This window comes from Hydra vulgaris, chromosome 07 (genome assembly GCF_038396675.1).
Source record: "Hydra vulgaris chromosome 07, alternate assembly HydraT2T_AEP".
NCBI classification, from domain to species: domain Eukaryota; kingdom Metazoa; phylum Cnidaria; class Hydrozoa; order Anthoathecata; family Hydridae; genus Hydra; species Hydra vulgaris.
Window position 1 is genome coordinate 11,540,328 of NC_088926.1, and position 25,379 is coordinate 11,565,706.

At 26.6% G+C, this 25,379-nt stretch overlaps 1 protein-coding gene across 2 annotated transcripts in view; it reads left to right on the forward strand.

Annotated features, from left to right (window-relative positions):
• LOC136082291 (uncharacterized) overlaps positions 1–25,379 on the forward strand; it is a 91,278-nt gene that overhangs the window by 51,857 nt on the left and 14,042 nt on the right. For both annotated transcript variants that reach the window (XM_065801051.1, XM_065801050.1), the window contains exons 5-9: positions 2,707–2,782; positions 8,783–8,959; positions 9,095–9,256; positions 15,695–15,783; positions 20,731–20,908. In XM_065801051.1, the coding sequence (XP_065657123.1) occupies positions 2,707–2,782; positions 8,783–8,959; positions 9,095–9,256; positions 15,695–15,783; positions 20,731–20,908 (682 nt within the window). The remainder of the gene's footprint in view (positions 1–2,706; positions 2,783–8,782; positions 8,960–9,094; positions 9,257–15,694; positions 15,784–20,730; positions 20,909–25,379) is intronic.

The window sequence follows — 25,379 nt, forward strand, 5'->3', positions numbered from 1 at the left end:
AAGTTTATATATGCATATATATAAAAATATAACTTATAAAGAAATGAATTTTGAATAAAAAATATATACTTTAGGATGTATAAATGTTTATGCAGCCTCAGTCACAAACCTGGCCCCAGCTATATTTTATCAAACCTGGCTCCAGCCTTGATCAATTATCTACCCTGGTCACTTACTAATGGTTTCTTTTGGAAAAACTGTGTGGTTTTTTGCAAATTCAATTGCTTTATCTAAAATATCTACAGTTATTGAGGAGTAAAAATCATTAATTTCAAATTGAATAAATGTACAGTCATTTTATATACTGCCATATTAATTTATATACTTTGGGCTTCTAAATTAATTTCATTTTCCAAATTTTTAGGGGCTCTCATAAGAACTAGTAACATTGTCGCATAAAAATTTTTTCATAGTTTTCTGTTATGAGTTGGTAAATAGTATTTGTTTTATCAGCAAAAAAATGCATCATTAGGCATTATTTTTAGACATTTTTTTAAATTCATCCCATAGATAAGTGTTTATGCAGCTGTTAGAATATGCATGCTGGCTGCTGATTGGCTCACAAGATTAAGGTAGTGCAAGAAAATAATTGGATTTATTTTAGAAAAGTGGAAGCAAGTAATTTCAAGTGATAAAAGTAACACTTAATAATAAATTAAAAAAGTTATTTTTAAACAATTTCAATCTGAAAAGTATAGTAATTGCTTTGTTGTATTGCGGTTAAAAGATGGCAGGTGGAGTGTTAGTCTTAGGCGCTGCTTTTATTTAAACACAGAGTAGGTGTGTGTAATATAGGCTGAATCAACCAACACACCTTTATAGAGATGCTAGAGAACTATATGGAGTAATATTGTATATAACTATACGAGTATATTTCATCTGATTTCCACCTGACATGCTGGTTGATTTAAAAGAATTGTGGCTGTTTCAACAAGATATGGAGCTGTATGTGAAATCTCAGTATTTACAGATTTTTAATTATTTATACTCAGATTCCACATTCTTTTTTTTTTGGAAGTTTGAATTGACTTCTCAGCATCCATATTTTAAGTTTAAAGGAGGCCAGCTGGAGCCTTAAATGATATACCATGAGTATCATAGTGTATAATTTAAAGACTAAACTACCCCAAAAATGATACTACCCCAACCTTATACAATCATCATACTATAGGAGTTCTTGTAGTTAATTTTTAGTGAATGCAATCATATCTTGGCAATTTTGGAGGCACAATTGTATGTGACACTTTGACTTAATAAGTACCTTTATCAATCATAATCTATTTGCTTGAAAATTATGGTATTAATGCAGTAGTGGTGTAGTGGTAGAGCGCTTGCTTTGTAAGCTAGAAGTTCTGAGTTTTACAATCTCCATCATGTCCCTGGTAATACATTATTTAAATTGTTTCTTTATGCAGTGGCTTTGTTTTCAAGTTTCATTTTTCGAAATTAGGGAGTTGAGTGAGGATTGTAACCACAATAAAAAAAAAAAAAAAAGTTTCCTCAACTGTAGTGGCTAGAAATTTGTTGTGTTGATTTTAAAAAATTGTTTTTTTTAAATCAACACAAGTGCTTTTCTTTCACTCTATTGTTTATTCATGTTATTTCGTTTTTTCATGACTTGCTTTTAACATCACTTTATCATCATCAATTGACTTCTTGTATTTCATATAGGAGTTTAGCTCTTTCTAGTTTTGAAGTTTTTGGTTTGCCACTTACACTCACAGCAGGACACAGATGTTTTTTATTGATGTTGATGTTACTGTCAGTTATCTCAGTTTCATTTTCAGGTGATAAAGATGCCAACAGTATTAATTAAAAAAATCTTTTTCTTACTTTTTGGTCAATACCAAAAGCACTTTTGCTTGGTTGTCTTTAATTTTTACCATAAAATATAAACTTTATTATTTAAAAAAAAAAGTTTATTTAGAAGACCGGAAAAAATTAATAAACCTAAAAAAAAAATTTTTAATTGATAAAATACCTGCCCAAATCAAAAGCCTCAGTTGATGTAACAGCACTAATTGCATGTTTTACCTATTTGTCAGTTGATGTAGCAACACTCCTCACATGTTTACCTATTTGTCAGTTAATGTAGCAGAACTCCTCACATTTTCTACCTATTTATCAGTCGTCATATGTAAACAGTAAAAAATTTAAAATAAAAACATTCTCAATGTTTTTAAAAACATTCCAGTAATTATATGCGTATTTGTGGTTTTTTAAAAAATAATAAATTTAATTACTTATCTCTATATTGTATTGACATAAAGTGTACTTAATTTTGTATGCAATTGCTTAGCTAATCACACAATACTCTTTGTCCGTGTGTGTGTGTGTGTGTGTGTGTGTGTGTGTGTGTGTGTGTGTGTGTGTGTGTGTGTGTGTGTGTGTGTGTGTGTGTGTGTGTGTGTGTGTGTGCGTATATATTTATTTATAAGTATGTACAAACACATGTGTGTACGTACATATATAAAAATAGTTATGCATGTGTGTACATACAAATAAATTGTGCATGTGTGTGTAAATACATACATATACATATATATATATATATATATATATATATATATATATATATATATATATATATATATATATATATATATATATATATATATATATATATGTATATATATATATATATATATATATATATATATATATATATATATATATATATATATATATATATTTAATTTTTTTTAGACCTTGGAGTTTACTGTTGTTTCAACTGGAGATTTATCTGCTGTTGCAATTGATGATATTGTTTTGTCAGCAGTTGGTATGATTTTTTATTTTATGGTTTGAATGGTTGAAGAAAATAAAATACTGTTTTAAGATTAACTACATATATAAATGTATTTTTAAAACTACATATATAAATGTATTTTTAAAACTACATATATAAATGTATTTTTAAAACTACATATATAAATGTATTTTTAAAACTACATATATAAATGTATTTTTAAAACCACATATATAAATGTATTTTTAAAACCACATATATAAATGTATTTTTAAAACCACATATATAAATGTATTTTTAAGTTTCTAAATAATAAAAGTAAAATTCAAAAGTTACTACAGTGGTGGCCATCATATTAGGAAAACACATTTTTTTCCAATTTATTTCAAATAGATGGTTTAAATTCTTATATGATAAAATAAAATTTGATACTAATTTTTGATACTACTCAAGTTATTTCTATTCTTGGTAAAGTTTAATAAAAGTTTTATCAGTTGGCTATTCTGGTTGTCAGCAATAATCTGCCACTATCAGTTTTGTGCGTTTTGGATATTTTAAGATTATTTTTATTTGTTAGTTTGATTGAACTTTCAATGGGATTTAGTTTAATCATTAATTGAAATAAAGCATGAGTGCTTTATTTCAATTTTTTGTGAAACAAAAGATGATCAGTAAGTGATGATCTTTAAATAAAAGATTTAATGGTATCACCAAGCCGTAATGCGATTGAAAAAAAAGAGAAGAGTTTGGTGTAAGGAGATCACCTTCTAAACACAAAACAACACCAAGGGGAAGTCTGGATCATCCTGAGCATCTTCCTGGAGAACAGGAAAAAGTTATAAAAAGATTTGACTATTTCTTCAAGCTTGGACAGGAATGGTGTGCGATCAAACGCTATTGCTGACCACACAAATGATTTTTTTTACTGATAACTTGACGACCAGTGTTTAGATGTTTTGATGATTTAAAAATTTCAAAAATGCACTGAAAAAAGAAACACTAAGCTAAACCTATACTATAAAGTTTCAAATAATGCTAAAGATTTGATAAAAAATCTTCTTAAAACAGAGCCTTCTCAGCGTATAACTATACAAGATGTTATGAATCATCCTTGGGTAAAGGTAAAAAAAATTTTAACACATATTTATTAAAACAATTTGTAATAATTAAGATTACAAATTGTTACGATTAGTTTTATTGCTAAATTATTTTCATTTTTTTTTTTTTCAAATTTCTTTTAAAGGTTTAAGTTTTCTGTTAATCATTATCTTGCTCTATAAATTTCATTTTTTCTTTTCCAGTAACTTGAACTCTAATAGTGGTTGCTTGAAGCCTTGTTGGAAGTCAAGATGTTGCAAAAAAAAAAAAAAAAAAAAAAGAATTACAAATAAGGAAATATATAAGCTTTAAAATAAAACTTAAAAAACTCAAATCGAAAATTACTTTTTGCTATGCTTTTGTTTGCGCTTGAAATAAAACTTATCTTTTGAAATGTTTTTCAAATTACTTCTAATGATTATTTAATAAATGAACAAATTTTGAAAAAAATATATTTTTTAATTGTATAAACATTTTTTCAAAAAATTGCAAAAAAAATTTTTTTTTTAATAATAATGTAGTCTTTTTTAAAATAATAGTTTTTAATCATTTCATTAGTAAGGCAAGTTTAAAAAAAAAAAGCTTTTAAACAATTCTTTGTAAAAACAGAAACAAAAAAACAAACCAATTAATTTATTGCATTTCAACTGGAAGATTATAATTTAACTTATTCAGAATTTAAAGTAACTTCAAATGTTTAAATTTATTATAAAAATACACGCCTACTAAAAAAAATTTTAATGTAAAATTTAATTTAAACAAAATGTATTTATTTTAAATGATCATTCTAAGCAATTTTTAATTTATTTAAAGCCTTCGCATAAAATAAAAACTTGAGAAAAGATCAACGATTAAAAGTTATTCATAACATAACAATTTTTTTTATTGCATTTAAATTCTTAAAACAATAAAACACCCATGGTCAAATTGTAAAGAAAAAAATAATAAGCGCGGTTAGTTACAGTGTGCGATCGCACGCTATTCCTGTTTAAGCCTGCTTCTTGAAAAAGTTACAAAAAGAATTCATGCACAAAGTTGGTATTGTTGTATAGGACCATTCACAGAAGACTGAAAAAAGAGGGATTGATGTGTCATCATCCAGCCAAAAAAATTAAATTAACTTCTTTCATTAAGAAAAAAAAAGCTGGAGTGGGCTCAAAATTATTGTCACTGCTCTGAAGATTGGGAAAAGATATTTTTATTCACATTCATAACTTATTATATTTTATAAATATTATAACTTAAAATAAGCATTATTTCATCATTTCTCAGATGAAAAGTGAACTTAAAATTACCTTTCAAGTGACGATCAACAAATTTTCATCCTAACTGCATTGTGGAAACAGTCAAGCATTCACAATCAGTAATGATCTGGTTTGTCGTTTTTGGGCAAGGAGCAGGACATCTCTACAAAGTGGTTGTGACAATGAGACAGAACCAGCATACAGAAGTTATGGAGATAAGTTGAATCCCTAAATGGCAGATTGGTCTAAAAATATCCATTAAGGCCAATTATTAACAAAACTGTAGGTAGCAAGTGCTGTGACAATAAAACCACATGTTGTGAAATTAGACCAAATACCTTATAGCTTGCTGCTACAAAGGAATGCTCCTGCATCGACTGAGGGTTTGGGATGGGGCAGCAATCTTTTCTTTGATTAGTCTTTTTTTAATTCTTTTTCTGAAAAAGTGGTATGCTATAAAGATAAGCAAAACTAGTAAGCATATGCTTATCTAAACACGCATTTAAATATATATATATATATATATATATATATATATATATATATATATATATATATATATATATATATATATATTATAAGTATATTTCTTGTAAAATCAGTTACTTCTTTTATGAAGAAAATGCCATCATCTGCTATTGATCTCAATTTTGCTTTGAAACCTTTCATAAACGACTGCAAAAAAATTTAAATCAATTTCTTGTCGTTATAATTTAATGATGATATTAAATTATTGATTTGTCAACATAACAAGTTTTGATTGATCACAATCAAAACTTGCCTTGTTGAAGCTTTCGAGTTTCCCTCATAAACCTTCTGTGCCAAATGTCACTATAAGGTTTGAATTGGTTGGATTCATATCAATGTAATTGACATATTAGTCGATCCAATTTAGATGGCCTTTAGAATAACGAGTTCTCCTGAATCCGGCCAAGATAAATAGTTTAACTCTCTATGTTACTTGTGAATGATCGGAAAAAGTCATTTTTCTAAACATTCATCAATATAGATCATTTTATTAAGCTACAGCTTGGAAGTACAAAACCATGGCTTGGGCATACCATGTTCAGATATGGATATTCACATTAAAAATTTGTTTTTTCCTATAAAGCGAACACTTTCTGGGCTTGCTTTTTTTGTTGCTTGTGTAACATCCAGAATTTTCAGGCATGCAAAACAATAGTATTGTTTTTTGTTATGTATTTGCTTTTGTCGCCTGCAAAACAATAGTAATTTTTTTTGTCGATGTCCAAATGTGGTTTTGTGTTATAGAGATTTTCTTTCTTGTTTTTTTTCTTTGCTTTTGATTATTGTTCAATTGTGTATTTTGGAATCTTTTCACTTTTTCTATATTTAATATTCAGTTTTTAAATTATTTGACTATTTATTGATTGACTTACACCAAATCTAAGACCTATTTTTTCTGACTGACTTCTTATTGATTGTTGAAAACTCTCATTAATTTGGCTTTTTTTTTCTCCAGTCCAGGATGTTGAACAACCAGAGTGTTGGACAACCAGAGTGTTGGACAACCAGAGTGCTTGCAATCTAAAAGAAAGGAATTAAATAGTTTCAAGTTATCGTTTATTGTACTTCAAGCAAATCCTTCTTTTTCTAAATGATTTGTGGTTTTACTTTTTTATTATATAAGGTTTATTTAAAAAAAACGTTTTGATTCACTTTCAAAAAAGTTATCTTGATAAATTTTAAGTTTCATAGTATTATCTCTCAATAGTTATGATCATATAGAATTTTAAAATTGTAAAATTTGTAACCCTCTCAAATTGAGGGGGTTACAAAATTTATATAGACATAATTTTTGAACGCTGAGAGATAATACTATAAAACTTAAACTTTATAGATGAATATAAGTCTTGTTGAGAATAGTACAAAAAATATTTTAATAACTTATTGCCCTGATGTTTGGGGTAAGGGGAATGAAATTTTAGGGCTTTTTTGTTCCCAGCCTCCAATCATTGCATTTTTTGTAAAGTATCATTATTTGACCTAAGTATAAACCTATTTATAACACATCGCTCAATAAGTCCGTAGGATGACATATAGATGGCAACACAAATACCGAATCCGTATTGTTTTTAGAAAGTACCAACCTTCAAACGATATCTGTCAAAGTTTCATGACAATCGGACCATTATTTACCAAGTTAGTGTGTGAACGATTGAATCAACTTTTGTGAATTGAAAAAAATGGAAAAATCAGAATTTCGTGTGCTCATTAAGCATTGTTTTTTGATGGGAAAAAATACGGTGCAGACCAAACAATGGCTTGATAAGTGTTATTCGGACTCCTCTCCATCGAGGCAAATGGTTGAAAAGTGGTTTGCTGACTTTAAACGTGGTCGTACAAACACCAATGATGCTGAAAGCTCCGGTCGCCCAAATTCGGCAGTTACTGAGGAAAACATAAAAAAAATCCATAAAATCGTCTTATCCGACCGCAAATTGAAATTGAAGGAGATTGCCGAGGCCATAAAGATATCAGAAGGCAGTGTGTTTACAATATTACACGAACATTTGGGTATGAGAAAGCTTTGTTCGAAATGGGTGCCGCGTTTGCTAACACCGGACCAAAAACAACAACGAATCGATGATTCTGAAGCATGTCTGGCAATATTTCACCGAGATAAAAAGGATTTTTTGCGTCGCTACGTCACAATGGATGAAACATGAATCCACCATTTCACTCCTGAGTCAAATCGACAGTCGGCTGAGTGGACACCAGCGGGTGAAAGCCGCCCAAAGGCTCAAACTTCTGCTGGCAAGGTTATGGCTTCCATATTTTGGGATAGCCATGGTATATTGTTCATTGATTATCTTGAGAAAGGTAAAACGATCAACAGCAAATATTAGATGGCATTATTGGAACGATTGAAGGCTGTAATTGACGAAAAGCGACCGCACATGAAGAAGAAAGAAATTCTCTTTCATCAAGACAATGCACCGTGTCACAAGTCAATGAAAACAATGGTAAAAATGAATGAATTACACTTCGAACTGTTGCCCCATCCACCATACTCGCCTGATTTGGCCCCCAGCGATTATTGGCTGTTCTCAGATCTCAAAAGGATGCTCCAGGGAAAGAGATTTGGATCGAATGAGGAGGTCATCGCCGAAACTGAAGCATATTTTGAAGGAAAAGATAAATCGTTCTACAAACATGGTATCGAAAAGTTAAAGAAGCGCTGGAATGACTGTATCGCCTTAAAAGGAGACTATGTTGATGAATAAAATCAAATTATGTCAAAATGTTGTTGTTTTATTAGCTATCCTACGGACTTATTGAACGATGTGTTATATATATATATATATAAGTAGGTTTATACCTATATATATATATATATATATATATATATATATATATATATATATATATATATATATATATATATATATATATATATATATATATATATATATATATATATATATATTATAAATATATATATATATATTATAAATATATATATATATATATATATATATATATATATATATATATATATATATATATATATATATATATTATAAATATATATATATATATATATATATATATTTATAATATATATATATATATATATATATATATATATATATATATATATATATATATATATATATATATTTATAATAAAGTTTTTATATATTTGGTTTTTTAAATTTTTTTTCAGTGTTAGCAAATAGTTCTTGGACAACATGGACTAGTTATAGTGCTTGTTCTGTATCTTGTGGTCCTGGTACATTTTCTCGAAGTAGAATTTGTTATTCACCTGCTAATAATTATCAAACCCAAGGCTGCATTGGAAATAATACTGACGTACAAACTTGTAACCTGACAATTTGTCCGAGTAAAACTTTTTACTTTTGTTTTAAATAATTTTTTTTTTGTCTAAACAGAATGCTAAAATAATGTATATGTAAATTTTGTCATTTTTGTAAATTTTTTCAATTTTAAAATTAGTTTTTATTGATAATTTTTTTAGAATCATGTTATGTGAACACAAGCATAACATGCTCTAACGACATTCAGTCAGTTGATCCTGCTGACATAGCACAAGCAATACAAGACATAGCACGAACAATACAAGATATAAACAACAGAATTGCATGGTGGGAAGTAATTGTTCGAAACAATTACTTAATCTGTAATTTGTTTTCTTTATTTTTTTAGAGATACTTCTTTTCAACATTTAATAGAGTGACATGAAATTGCCACTTTTATTTATTTATTTATTTATTTGTTTTAATTTTTTTGAAGAGACTCTAAAAAACTATTTTAAATAATTCACAAGAATCTTTGTGGCAATTGTATAGTGTTGATATTTTACTGAACAGAATAAAAAAAAACTGGATTGAAATTATGCTCACTCACATTGTTTCGTCATTGATTGAAAATAAATTATTATTCGTTATTAAAAAGTGTATGTAACAGTAGCATACATACAAAAAACAAAAAATCTTACTTAATTGTTAAATGTTAACTAAAACAAACTTTATTGAAGTTCGAAAGCAAACTGCAATTTTCGCAAAATTACGAAAAATGTTGTTAAAAGCAGGGTCAGCTGTTAAATAGGTACGTTTTTAAACATAGAAGTTCTTGTTATAAAAAATAATTTCACTAAGCCTATCAATTCATTGCATTACGAAATAAAGGCAGATTTCGATTTTGGAATACTTAGTATAAACATTTAAAGCTCAAGCATTTGATACAGCGCATACAGTTCTAATAATATGGTGTTAGATTGTCAATAAATAAAGACTCACCAAGTCTAATAAATTATTTCATGACCAAAATTGAGTTAAAGTTTTTGAATTATTTTATGAAACTTGAATCAATAATCTCTTCTCACATAAAAAATAAAGTGTTTAAATAAAATAGCTAATTTAAATCTTTTAGTAATTCGTTTTTATTCTCATAAAAAACTGCTTTATAATCAGTCGGTCCATTGATAAGTTTTTTAAGTAATAAACTATTTTTGTACACCCAGTTGATTTATACTTCATTTTAAACTAGAAGAACTATTGCTCAACTCAAAATTGCAACAATAACGTTTACAAATTCTTATTTTATTAAACTTAATTTTTACACCAACTTGATATATGAGACTTATACTCCATTATTTAACCAGAGAGGAGATATGTAGGGCAGAGGTACTGCAAAGGTAGAACTATCTTCTAATGATAATAATTGAATGGACATCTAATATTTAAAAAAAAACGTTACATATAATTAAGGACAATACATTTTTTTAATTAACTACATAAACATACAAGACCAAATCCAACAAACATACCAGTTGCTCTGATCTCAAGTTAAAATAGTAAGCTATGTTTTTACATATATTTGATGCTAGACTTATATTCCATTCTTTAACCTGATCGAAGGTATTGCATAGGTATAATTAACTTATAAGATAGAAATAGAACAGGCTATTATATTGATTTTATATAAATAATATATAAAATTGATATGATAAAAAATAATATTTTAAACAAACATTACACAGACATATTAGAACAGAATAAAGTTACCTTATTTATAAATTAAGGATCTTATATAATTTATCTTAGATGTAAGTTTTTTTTTTTGTTTTTCATTTTTTAAATATTTAAACTAAATTTGATGACCACAAACAAGACAATGACCTTGTCTATAAAAAGAATTTTTACTACATTCAGAACACACAGCACACTTTATCACCTTAGAGGCTTAAAGCTTCCTTTTAGCTTTGCTGTGCCATTCAAAGTGTTTTAAAATAAGATGCAGCTTCTGCTCCTGATTTCTTATTGAATGCAACTGTCTAAATTTTTTATTTACGCTATTATGCAAACACTCTCCCTCCTCTTCACTTAGCAACTTAATAGTTTTATGGAATTTTACAAATAGTGGCACATTAAAAATAAGTTCATGCATTTTTCGTGTGATATTTTCATTTGGAAATCAAGCATGAAACTCAATAGCAAATAAATTTATATATTGAAGAAGCTCAGTAATTAGCCTAATACTCATAGTCTCTAATTGAGAACTTAATGAGTTACTCCCTCCTCTTCACTCAGCAACCCAATAGTTTTATAGTGGCACATTAAAAATGAGTTTGCATTTTTCGCAAGATACTTTCTTTTGAAAAGCAAGCATGAAACTCAATAGCAAATAAATTTATATATTGATGAAGCTCAGTAATTTTTGACATAAAAATTTTGGCTTAAAAAGAATAGAAATTTTTCACAAATATAAAGATCAAGACATTATAAATCTTCACCCTGACATGCACTTGTACTTCTTTATGTCACACAATACGCTCTTTTCTGATTCACCAATAATTTCACAAATCATTTTTTGCATGAAATCATTTTTTGCATGTACCGCATTGCACCCAATCAATGTTACAATCATATTTTGTAATTAAACACCTAATACTAGCACACATTTCTTGCTGCTTACAGGTTTTTTTTATATTGGAGGAGTTTAGGGATACATTCTTATTCAAAAACAGTCTAGTTCAGAAATATTTTTATTAAAAGATAATTAACTTGTCTATAGATATGCAACACCTACAAATTGATTTCCTAATAAACGCAAAGCTTCTACTTTTTTAGAACATTTAACGCTTTTAACAGCCCACAATTTGTTTGTTCTCACATTTTCATCATGCGACAAAGACGAATCAGCTTGACAATCTAAAGTCTTACACTCTTTCAACAATAACTTAAAAAGTTTTAACAAAACTCCTAACATAATATGCAAAACAGGTGGCACTACATTATCTAAAGTTATTATGGGGAAAATCACAGGAGTAATAATTGAATTGTGAAACTTACCTAGAGCTCTTAAGTTTCCACCTTGTCTATCTTAATGCAAGTTCTCATTGTAAGCACTTTCCAGAGATTGTATTGTCCTCCTAAAATGTTACAATTAGCAGGTGTGTGAAGCATGGTTTCTTAGAGAATTCAACTCAACTAGATCTGTATAACTAGGAAAGCTAGCAGCTAAACCCTGGTGCCCCAAAATATCATAGATGAAATGAAAATCTCCACCTAAGAACAGCCTAACTATTTTGCTTTTTAGCTTAAAATCAAAACAAAATTTTTTTTTTTTTTTTTTTTTTTGGTGTGTTAACTTAAGGCACATTTTATCAATTTGTCAAACATACTAGGCATATCAAAATCGATTGGCAAAAGAAAGCTCATAAAACTAAATAAATTGCCTCTTATTTTAAAGATTGTCATTAAAATGGAAATGACATTATTAGTGATCTTATCTGTCTTAATTAATCGCTTAACAAAAGGAAAGTTACACCTATCTTCCCAACCATTTTCTCATCCAATGTGTTGTTTTAAAATTTCCCTCTCAGTCGAATACATAGTTATTAAAATAAAATTGACTTAATAATATAATATAAATAAAATAATGAATATAATATAAACAAAAAAAATAATATTAATAAACAAATATATGCACTAGATAAAAGTTGATTTCACAACTTATCTGATATTAGTTTCATAACCCTAAGAGAAAAATTCCGCATAACTTTGTTTACTTTATACTCCAAAATCGACTCACCCAAACAGTTTTTAGACAAAATTTGTTAATAAATAGTTTGGGACATAACGCATAAAGGTTACATCATCGCAATAAAACGTCAACACAAATGTATGCCTAAAACTAACAAGATTAGTTGTAAAACATGACATTTTTGAAAACATATTTGATAACGTAACTAAAGGTACATAAAATAATTTTTTTTTTTCATTTGCATAAAAGGTTGAAATTTCAATAACTTATGTCATCCATTAAAAAAGTTACGTTTTGCTTTTAAAAACGATAAATTAAAAAATATAAATTCTTTAAAAACAGTGTTTTTGTAGAAAAATCACCAGGATGACATAGGAATCTAATAGAATAGACAATCATGGCTAAGTGTTCCAAATTTCAACTATCAAGCACATAGCTATGTTATCAAATCTTAGTCAGCCCAACTCAGGTTTTCTGCAAAATGTGCGAAAACCAGAAAAGTGGTTCTAAATCATTAAAAATATTTTACCAATATTTATTTTTATTCCACTTAATGTAAATATTTATTTAACAATGAAAGATCAATCTTTACTATAATGTTATTAAATATATACTGTACTGTTGACACAGTTTATCATATGGTAGTAGCTAAAATTATCTAAAAGCTTTTTATAAAAACTTAAAATTTAAAAGGAATGTTTTATACAGATTTAAAATAAAATGTTGTAATAAAAAGTCATTATTATTTTTTAATATTTTATTATTGGCCCTACACACCTTTATTTTAATATAGCCTTTTTTTTTTCTCGCACTGTTTTATTATGTCACTTTAATAGATGTCTGTGCGCTTTAATACATTGACAATAAAACAGATTTTTTAATGTTTCTCACTTATAAAACTTTAATTTAAAATTTTTTAGTCCGGTGTGTATGCGATGTCCGGTGTTTAATAAAAGTTTAAAAACAACAACAGTTTTAATTTTTATATACAACGATCATCCAGGTCATATTTAAAAAATCCAAAAAACATTTTCTTAAAAAAATTCAGAATTTGTTTCCCTTACTTGTCTTTAATTTAGTATTAAGTTAATAGATTTCTTAATTTTTTTTAACTCTTTTTTTTTTTTTTCATCGATAATGACTGAAAAAGTTAAAAAAAAAACGTTTTGCAAAAATATATATTTAAATTTGTATTTATGAAAAACCTTTTGGAAAATTTGGAAAAACTAAAAGTTTAAAGTAATATCCGGAATTTCAGATATATCTGGAAAATTATTATGTCTGTATATATGGCGCAAGTTAAGTGCATGCAAATTGTGAAATCTCGAAATTCTTCTGGTCTTCAAATTTTTAGAAGATTTAATCTTTAAAAATTTAAAAGTTCATTAATTTTTAATTAACTAATTAAATTTAAAAAAAATTAATTAGGTTATTAAATATTAATGAATTTTGATGAATGCATTGAATTTTTTTGAATGAAATGAATTTAAAATATAATTTGCTAATATTTCTTTTTTTATTTTTTTATTAAGTCCAATGCTAATATTTATAATACAAGTTAAATACAAATGCTAATATTTCTTTTTTAATTTCTTTTAATAAGTCCAAATAATAAATATATCAATCATAAAAATTTAAGCATAACTTTATAAAGCAAGTTTATAATATTTTTAAAGCAAGTTTGTAATATTTTTAAAGCAGGTTTATAATATTTTTCTGTTAGTTTAAAAAAAAAAAGGGCTATCAAATATATCCACAGAATTAACAAAAAATATTTTAAACTCAATTTATTAAGTTACGCTAAACACACATACTTTCAGAGTATTTTGCAACTTTTCAAGAACATTTGGAAATGGTTATTTGGAACCCTTGACTTTTAATTCTCCTTGCTATGTTTGAAAAATCTTATTTCACTCGACTTTCAAAGATCCGAAAACAGCAACATCAAGCAGTTGCAGCAGATGTTTAGCATTTGGGAATGAACATGCAATAAAATGGATATTATTTTCAAGGCATGTTTTGATGATATTAGATGAAAAATGTAAAGCTAAATTGTCTCCAATAAAAACCTTTATTTTTTATTGGAGATAAAAAAACCTTGTATGGTTTTCCTCCCACATACAAGTTTTTTTTCTTGCAGTGATGTCAATTTAATAAAGTTAAATTTAGTTTTTTATTAGTTCTCATACACAGTTTAAATATAAATACCTCCCCAAGGCTAATAAGGTAATTACAGTCAAGGAAGCTACTTCAGTTGAGGTTTACAAACTTGTAACAAACAAGGTAAACCTTGACGAAAAAGGTAAATAAGTTAAGACAAAGAAGTTGAGCAAAAAGTTGAGTGTGGTACTACCAGGGATGTGGTGGGGATCTAACTCAAAACTTCTCGCTTATGACTACACCACTATCGCAATAAAAAATATTTAAAAAAAAATTGTTTTTTATGTGCTTGTCAACTTTTTTAAATATTTTTATTTTAATGATGGCAGTGTAATTTGACACAGTAAGTGGTAGTGGTAGAGTACTCTCTTGGAAATTACCAAATTTGATCTTTGTTATGTTCTAGCTTGTACCCAATTCAACAAAACAGTAATGGTTCATGTTATAGAATTCAACAAAACAGTAATGGTTCGTGTTATAGAATTCAACAAAACAGTAATGGTTCGTGTTATAGAATTCAACGAAACAGTGATGGTTTGTGTTATAGAATTCAACAAAACAGTAATGGTTTGTGTTATAGAATTCAACAAAACAGTAATGGTTCGTGGTTTGTGTTATAGAATTCAACAAAACAGTAATGGTTCGTGGTTCGTGTTATAGAATTCAACAAAACAGTAATGATTCGTGTTTTGTGGTTCGTGTTATAGAATTAGAGGGTTAAGAGAGAGATAAAAAATTTTTCTTTAAAAAAAAATTAAACCCTTAACTGTGGTAGCCTGGACATAAGCGCAAGTTGATTTCAAATTACATAGTCTATTTAAAAGTGATTTATAAAAACTATTTATTTATAAATTAGTATAACTGATATCATGCAAGTTATATTGTTAAATAAATTTCTGTCAATTTGTAGATTGCAATTCGTATGACAATAATAATTATTTGGCAAAAGTTAATGGCGACATAAGTTTTGTGACAACATCTCTCAATAATGTATTTTTGGTGAGTAAATTTTTTAATGATTTTTTTGAAAAGTTTTGAGTAAGTATAAAGGTATAAGGGCTTTTTTCAAATTTCAAAATTTTTTCAAAAATCAATTTTTTTTTTCTTTTAATAAAGTTTCAGTAAATAAAAATTCAAGACTCTTTTTTTATTATAATTATACTTTTTGCTTGTTAGCAATTAAATGTAAAAAATTGCATAAAGTAAAATTTAAATGCATGATAGTTTCTTATAAAGTTTATTGTTTATTTTGCCAAAATGTTAAGTTATATACTTTATTTGATTACAAGCTCCTATGTAAAAATATTTATTATTAAGAAAGTTTAAAACTCTGAAGTAACTTTGAAGAAACTCTAAAGAAACTTTGCTTTTGACTTTGACTTTTGATTGACTGAACGAAAATATAGCAAAAATAGGATCAGCGCTCACTGACTATGTACTCGGATCTAAAATCTCACTCCATAGCACATCATTCCACACCAGCACGGGGCAGTAGCTCTTTTGACTAAGAGCGATGGCTTGTGGCCTACGGTGACTAATGTGTGCATTCAATCAATTGAAATCCATTCTGTAGGTCTTACGTCTGGCTCTGATGTGCTAGCCCATAAGCGCAAGGAGTGAGTGTGTTTAGCTTTCTATTCACCCGATTTGAAAGTGAACGAAAACATAACGAGACCAGACGAGACGACCAAACGGAACATACTAATGCACTACATCATCACACCTGTAGACATCAACAGTCTCTAAAATCAGTTTATCAAATATTTGTTCTTTATTATATACTTTTGTTCGTAGTCTTTTTTTGACCTTATCCTTGTATATTTATTCAGATTTGTGTTATTACATGTGAATGAGACCGCATATTTGTGAGAAGCAAAAGAGCGCGAAAATTTTTCACAAAATTATGTATTAGCGTATTTTTATAACAAATGTATTCTTGGTTTGTATGTACTGAACTATACCACTAGATAAGTTTAGACATATCACAATCTCATAAGGTTTTTTGTTTCTTTTTTGTTTCTATCTAGTTTTCTTGATCTGACGTCGCTAAGTTAGTTTGTTGTGGTTTGCACTATACAGTGTTCACTAAGGTTCGTTAGGTCGTTTTGTCAACAATATTGTTTTTAAACGTTACGTTTTTTAGTAGTTATAAGCTATTAGTAAAAAATCGCATTTATTGTCTCATTTATTTCACTTTTCTCTGCCTACTGATTATATGTCTGTATTTTTTTATCTCTGGCTAATCATTTTTAATTTATCTGAGTTTGTTTTGTGTGATAGCTTTTGTCTCTACTTATCAGGCAAGATTTATATTTCTCATACTATTGGAGTCACCACATTTTCTACCATATTTTCTACTAACTACTTTTATATTAACGACGAGTATTCTTAATTTCGATGATTATGAGTGGTATTTACTTATTATATTAATAAGACACATTTCAGCCATAAAAGAAACGGTAAGTTACTCATAATTATTAATTACTATTTTCTATTTGCCTTAGTTTATTTCTATACATTATATTGTTTATTTTTATACATACGCATACTTGCATGTGTACACGTTCGTCTATTCTAATGTAAGTGTACATGATATTTATATGTATTAACATATTTGCGTATATTCACACCACGCGCATCCCTTACCACCCTCATGAGATCTCTAAGAATGTTGGAGCTGTATTAAAAACTGGGATAGGGATTGGGATTTTTGGCTTTTGTAGTGTAGTCCTATTATATTGCAATATTGACTAGCATGACGTAGAGTGCAGGTGGTGAGATCTGTTGCAAGGACAAGCCCCTGACGAGTGGCGTTAGTGCAGGTCTCGGGCTCTCCGAAACGTCATTGGTGATCGCAGTGCATTCCTGAGGAGGGGTATCACCATTATCCACTACTTAATTCTGATTGGTTACCATGGCACCAACATTTTTTTACCTCTTTCACCCACGTATTATAGCGCTTTGTGAGCTTTATATTATGAATTTATTACATTAACGACATTTATATACTTTTATCTCACACAGGTGATTATCAGTTTTCAGTTTGTTATCTAGAGTTTAGACCATATATAGTAGCACATTTACTAGCCTATTTTTTCTTTTTATATTGCTCGTATTTATATTTTTTATCATTTTTGCTTGTTAGCAATTAAATGTAAAAAATTGCATAAAGTAAAATTTAAATGCATGATAGTTTCTTATAAAGTTTATTTTGCCAAAATGTTAAGTTATATACTTTATTTGATTACAAGCTTCTATGTAAAAATATTTATTATTAAGAAAGTTTAAAACTCTGAAGTAACTTTGAAGAAACTCTAAAGAAACTTTGCTTTTGACTTTGACTTTTGATTGACTGAAAGAAAATATATTTTGCGATTTCAGTCATAAAATATGAAGTCATAAATGTTAAAAGCTGGATAAGTCCAGCTTTTAACATAAATGTTAAAAGCTGGACTTATTAAAGTATTCTGATAACATCTGCTGCTTTTTAGTCAATATCTTCAACTAGTACCAATTTTATAAAAATACTTAAAAAAAGTTATTTTGTAACCTTGTGATGTGAAAAGACTGTAAAATGATTGACGAGACTGCCTTGCAACATTTTTATTGTTTGTTCTTTTTTATCTTTATTGTTGTTCTTTAAAATAGTTCATTGTTTTCATGAAAATTGTTGCTATAGCATCATCATCAAATAAAAACTGAAGTAATAGTTTTTGAAAATATAATCATTTTTGATTAGTTTTTATTATCTATATAAAATAGACTTTTCTTCAACCTTTTTTATTTGTATTTTCTCTGTATCATACATTGATAAGGTTTTTTTAAAACTTACTTCTAAGATGATCTGATAGAAAAATTTTTTGTGCAAAATCTAAAAATAAAAAATAAAATAAATAACAAAATATCATAAGAAACCTAAATCTTTTATTTATCAGTTTTTTAACTTATTTTTTTGTGGTCATGTACAAAAATAAAAAATGCATAGTTACACACATGGTTGCTGGAGGCAATATTTATAAAAGATTTACATGTTTTCCATTTATTTTTTAACCAGCAGATAATTCAGCAAAATATTAAGCAAATTATTATTTTATTGATTTGATTCACTTGCTAAATGTGCACAAATGTAATGTATACGTAATTTCAGGGTGTTTTGAGGATCATCTTTGAGATTCTCTCTACCATATTTAAATCAATTAGCAAATCTGGCAACTGTACTATATTTTGATGCTTGGTCACTATAAACTAAAACCAATTCATCGGTTATGGCTTGTGTTGAAACTTCTAATAGAAAATGGGTTTTAATATATGCTCGATATTTAAATTTTTCCTTTTTTGATATTTTTCCTTTAAATGTGTTTAATAAAATTCAAATAATTGTTTTAACTCACATTCAATATATTTCTTTAAGTACTTAAAATATTCATAATTAGATACTATTTAAAATAATATTTAATTATTTCCTGTTTTATTGCAACTTTATAGATCAAATTCTACTTTTCTAATGACCTAAGTAGTTTACAAATTTAAAATAAATATTTTTTGCTTTATATTAAGTATTAGTCATATCAAGTTCTTAAATTTTTAAAAAACAATCCTTTATCACAAAATTTGAAAAAATTTTGAATTTCTGCTGTATAATTTTACTTTTTTTTTATAAGGTATATTTATATTTTGGAATATCCAAAGTTTAGTTTAATACTATTTAAAAATAGTTATAAGCAATATAATTTCTCTATAATTTAAAATTTCTCTCATCTCTGTCAAATGAAAATTTTTATATCGGTTACTAAGGATAATAAGGAAATAGAAAAAGTAAGATGCAATTATTCTAAAACCGTGGGATTTCTTGATTTGCCTTACCACTCTTCATGCCATAATGATAATGAACTGTAGTAGGAAAGCCGTTTAACAATTATCTTGAATTACTGAAGCATTAATAAAATCAGTATTAAAAATAATAGCTTATTATCAGTAATTCTTATCAGTTATTACAAGTTTATTATCAGTAATTCTTATCAGTTATTACAAGTTTATTATCAGTAATTCTTATCAGTTATTACAAGTTTATTATCAGTAATTTCTAATTCTCGAGTTATAACGAGTACTAGTTTCATAATAATTTTTAATTATTTAATCAACGTTAACCCTGTTCATATCCATACCTTTTCAGAAACAAGATTGAGATAAAATATAATGTGATACCATATATTAAAACAATGTACAAAGAAACATTCAACATTTCTACATGCTCTAGATGATTATTTTGGAATTGGTTATAGTGGTAGTTTTATTTATTTGTAAAGTTTTTTCACTAGTAATACAGTTTGTACATTATTACAAAATAGTTTGTACATTATTACAAAATTTGTTTACTATTAATACAATACTTGTGTTACTAATACATTACATTATTTTGTACACTACTAGTCTCATTGATAATGAAATAATTTTAAAATATAGGTAATTCCTTAAAAGTGTGATGATTAGGACAGTTTAATGATCATTCTAAAGCATTTGTTTTTTCGACGTTTAAATTGTTTCAAGAAATAAATTTTTCTTCTGAATAAAAAGCATTAAAAGTTACATAAATAAATCATACTACTTCTATAATAGAAATGATTGAACTCATAGCATTTCAAGTAAATAAGCTGTCTGGAAAATCTGCATATTTCTCGACATTCCTGCTAATCTTAAGAAATATATTATAATTTTTGATTATTAAGAATTAATTTATATTAATCAAAACACAAAAAATAAAAGAAATACAATTTTTATAAAAAAATCTTATTTGTGTGCTTACATGTTATACATTATGGTTTGATATATATTCAATACATGTTTGACTATATGCACTATAAATGCTTTGATATATATATATTATATGTTATGTGCTTGTTTATTTGTTAAGCAATGTTTTTAAATATATATGTTTAATATTTTTAGTACATAAACTTAGCAAGTTATGTTCTTGCTTGTAGCAATAACTCAGCAATTCAACAAAGTCTCCTAAATTTCTGTGAAACAGCTGTTGACCAATATGCTTTTATAAATGCATCACTGCTTCAACTTCAAAGATATAATGAACTAATTAATTCAACAATTCTTAGTTGTGATGGTGCTGGTATGTTAACATTATTCTTATATTTTTTTAATTAAAAATAATTTTTTCAATATTGAATGGTTTGCTTCTGTCACACTTGTATTACACAATTTTGTATTCATTTTATCAAGATTATCATGAAGCTTTAAAAATAGTTTATAATAACTAATATTTGTTTTAGAAATATACAAAGTGTATAAAAATTCATATAATGTACAATAATTATATACAATATATAATCTATAATCTTCTGTCATATCATTATATCACCATCATTATATATTTTTTTTTAACTTTGATATCCTCATGAAATCTCACCTGTAAGTAAGTTAAGATGAAAATGCAAAAATAACAGAGATAACAGTTAATAATAGTAATAAATAACTGATAACTACAGAGATAAACACTTACAATAATAGAGATCGTTAACATTATTATAGAAAATTTTACAAATTAGGTACACATGTTTCCCAGTCTTTCCTAGGTGAATTTATTTCCTTCAACCTGATTATTTAAGAAGTTTAGGTAACATTTGTTATTCAGGTTATATAAAGCGTTTACACGAAATAAATGTGAAAGTAGAAAAACAACTAAAAAACAGTACTCCTCAATTTTTATTTCGAACCAAGTAATAATTTTAATACAATAATATAAGAAGATCAAACATTAAAAAAAAAATTAAATGTTTCTTTTGGAATCTAATAAAATTTCGAGCTTTTGCTTTAGTGGTACCCATAAGCTTGCGCACAGAATAAGAATCAAAACTATTTGATACTTTTTTAAATGATATTTTAATATCTTTAATGTTTCTGCAAAGCTTTTTTGTTTTTTTCATTTTTCTTTTAATAATAGCCTAGTACTTTTCAATAACTCTCAATTCTGGGCAGTTTGGAGGATTTTCTGTTTTAGGCACAAATTTCACATTATTCTTTTTATACTATTCCATAGCTAGTTTACAATAATGAATTGAAGCTAAATCAGGCTAGAACACAGGTCTGTTATTGTGTGATTTAATGAGAGGTAAAAGGCGTTTTTGTAAACATTCTTTAACATATATTTGACCAGAAAGTGTGGACTGAGAAATACAAGGTGCTGATTTTTTGCCACAACTGCAAATAGCTTGCCAAATCAAAGCTTTTTTAGCAAACTTGTCATGTTTTGTGTATTTAAATTTCTTATCTGCTTTTCCTCTATTTTTGGCAATATATTAAACAGCACCAGGAATTTGTTGATGATCGTACTTGATATAAGTTTCATTGTCTTCAATAATACAGAAATTTTTAGAAATAAAATTGTCATACAACTTTCTACCGTGGGCTCTTGCACTTTTTTGTTAAGTTTCAGAACGGTTGGGCACTTTTCGTGCTTTGAAAGAATGAAAACCATGTTTGTTTCTAACTTTTGCAACAAAACTATGAGAAAATCCACATATTTTTGCGCGTTCCCTTAGTGAAAGGCTTGGGTTATTCTTAAAACTGTTAAGCAGTTTTCTAACTAGTTTTATATCTTTAAAACTTTCCTTTCTTCCTCCACCAGATTTGTGTTTGATCGATTTTTTTTTAGAAAAACGTTGAATAACACAACTAATGGTGTATGGATGTATTTGCAACGATTTTGCTATTGAATTGTAGCTACTATTAGAATTTTGTAAATATTTGTGCATAATTTTTTCTCTTATGTCTTCTTCTTTTGTCATTTTTAAAACTAATTTCAAGTTAAGTCCAAAAACTAATATATTTTTTTAAAACCTCAACAGGTTGTAAACAAAATACAGAACAATTGAAAAGATTTTAACACAACCACTGAAAAAAAATGACATGTTTATTCTTTCACATTTATTTTGTGTACACGCTTTAAGTCAAAATTTTATTTCTGTTTTGCTCAAGTTTAATTTAAATATACAATAAAAAAGTAAAGTAAATTTATTTTGATTGAATTTATGATATTGCAATATCTTTTTACACCCCTGCTGAACCAGATTTTAGTTTAATTAAATGACATAGGGTTGTGTCATACCTTTTCAGAATTGTTAGAAACATACCATTTAGGTTTTAGATATGTTAGAACCATACCATTTAGGTTCTAGAATTGTTAGAACCATTCAGAGAGAATAAGTGTAAAAAATCACAAAACTCTTGAAAAATTGCACAATTAAATTAGTCGCAGAGCTCAAACATATTGACCAATCAAATTGATGACTTTCTTGTTGTCAAAAAATTGATGGAGGTCAGGGATTTTTTAAGGAAGTTTGTTTTTTGAAAGTTTTTTGTTTTCTTTGTTTGTAATTATAAGTGCAGTTTAGTATAAATTATTTAGTTTTAATGTTGTTTCAAATCCTGGTGTTGTTTCAAATTTTAAAACAAAATGATAAAATATAGATATTAAGCCATCAAATTTCAAGAAAGTATAAAATAACAACTGATTATATTTTCTGACAAAAAGAACAATTGATAGTATCCCCTTCTGGTGGGTCTTGGAAACAGTCAGAGGCAGAAACCAACAACAAATTTTATTTATAAATTTAAAATTTTAAAATTGTGATAACTGCTTAGTAACTTAACAGTGGCAAAAAGTGTTAAAAAATTATCAAGTTGACAATGAGAATGATACTCTCTACAATTGGCCATTATCCAACAGCATCATTAACATGAAAAGTAATATTTAGGACCTCTTTAGTGAACAACTTATTTGAAATTAGTTGAACTTCTTTATTGAACATATTTGAGAAAGGTACCCATGCTTTCTTATTAAATTGTTTCCTTCAAATAAAAAAAAGTCAGCTACAATAAGTTAAATTTGCACCAAAAAAATCAAACCAGCATACAACATACAAAAGCATACAAAAAATCAAATAGATCATACCTCTACGGTCTTATTTTAAACATAGTACCAACATTTTTCCTTTTTTTTTTTTTTTTTAACAAAAGACCTTTTTTTTAAACAGTTTCAACTAACAGTTTCTAACACAAGAGTACCATACATATAAACTTTAATGGTATACTGTTAAGCCAGTTATCAACATACAGTTTGTAGTTACAATTATGAGGAATAAGGTGTGAAATACTTGTTGCAATATTTCCACTAGCACCATTATCTGGTTCATTTGGTGCCTATACCTATATATATATATATATATATATATATATATATATATATATATATATATATATATATATATATATATATATATATATATATATATATATATATATATATATATATATATATATATATATATATATACATATATATATATATATATGTATATATATATGTATATATATATATATATATATATATATATATATATACATATACATATATATATATATATATATATGTATATATATATATATGTATATATATATGTATATATATATATATATATATATATATATATATATATATATATATATATATATATATATACATATACATATATATATATATATATATATATATGTATATATATATATATGTATATATATATATATATATATATATATATATATATATATATATATATATATATATATATATATATATATATATATATATATATATATATTATAAATGTTAAAACAAGTATAACTTTTTTAAAATGAGGTAATTTTTTTTTTAAACATGTTTAAGTTTTATTGATAATGTTTTTTATAAGATAAACCCTTTAAATGAATTTTAACGTGGTTTCGAACTAAATTTAATTTTTACCTGCGTTAGGTTTTTCTGGTACGCAACAAAATCATAATGTGAAAAGGTCTGATGAGCTAAGCAATCTTTTCTTTATATATCCTTTATTTGTGAATTTTCATAAAAAGGGAAAGAAAAAAAGTTTTTTTTACTAACTTTTAACATCTTTATTTCTTTTCTTCTGAGCTTGTTTAGATAACAGGCCATTTGGAACTGGCTTATCTCTTACAGTCGGATGTGAATAGACTATTATTTTGAGAACTCAAGCAGTTATAAAGTATCAGTTAAAATGTGTTACATGTATCTTAAATTTATCTTAACTATATACTCAAGTTTATCCAAAACAAGTATAGCCAAAACTATTCTTTATGCATCTTTTTTTAAAGCAAAAAGGTAGACAAACCTGAGCTTAAAAGGTAAACAAACCTGGACAAATATTTATTATTAACAACTTTTAAAAAAGTTTTTGCAGTAAATTGTTTTTTTCTTTTTAAATTATTTTATGTTGATTTTCTATATTTTTTAAGAGTGTTTTCAAATATAAATTTGGTTTTTTCAAAACTATGATTAAATTTTTTAAATATTTAAAAACAAAAACATAGTTGGCTTTTTTATTTATTACATGATCCTGGGCCACTGTCATCGAACTACTGTGTAGCAGCTGACAACAACAAAAACAGAAAAAAGTTAAATATCTTTTTAATACAAATTGATGGTGTAATTTTTTTACTGACTTCAAATTGAGATCTCATTAGTTGAATTTCTGAAATATTAATTTTTTTAAAAACAACCAGAACGATTT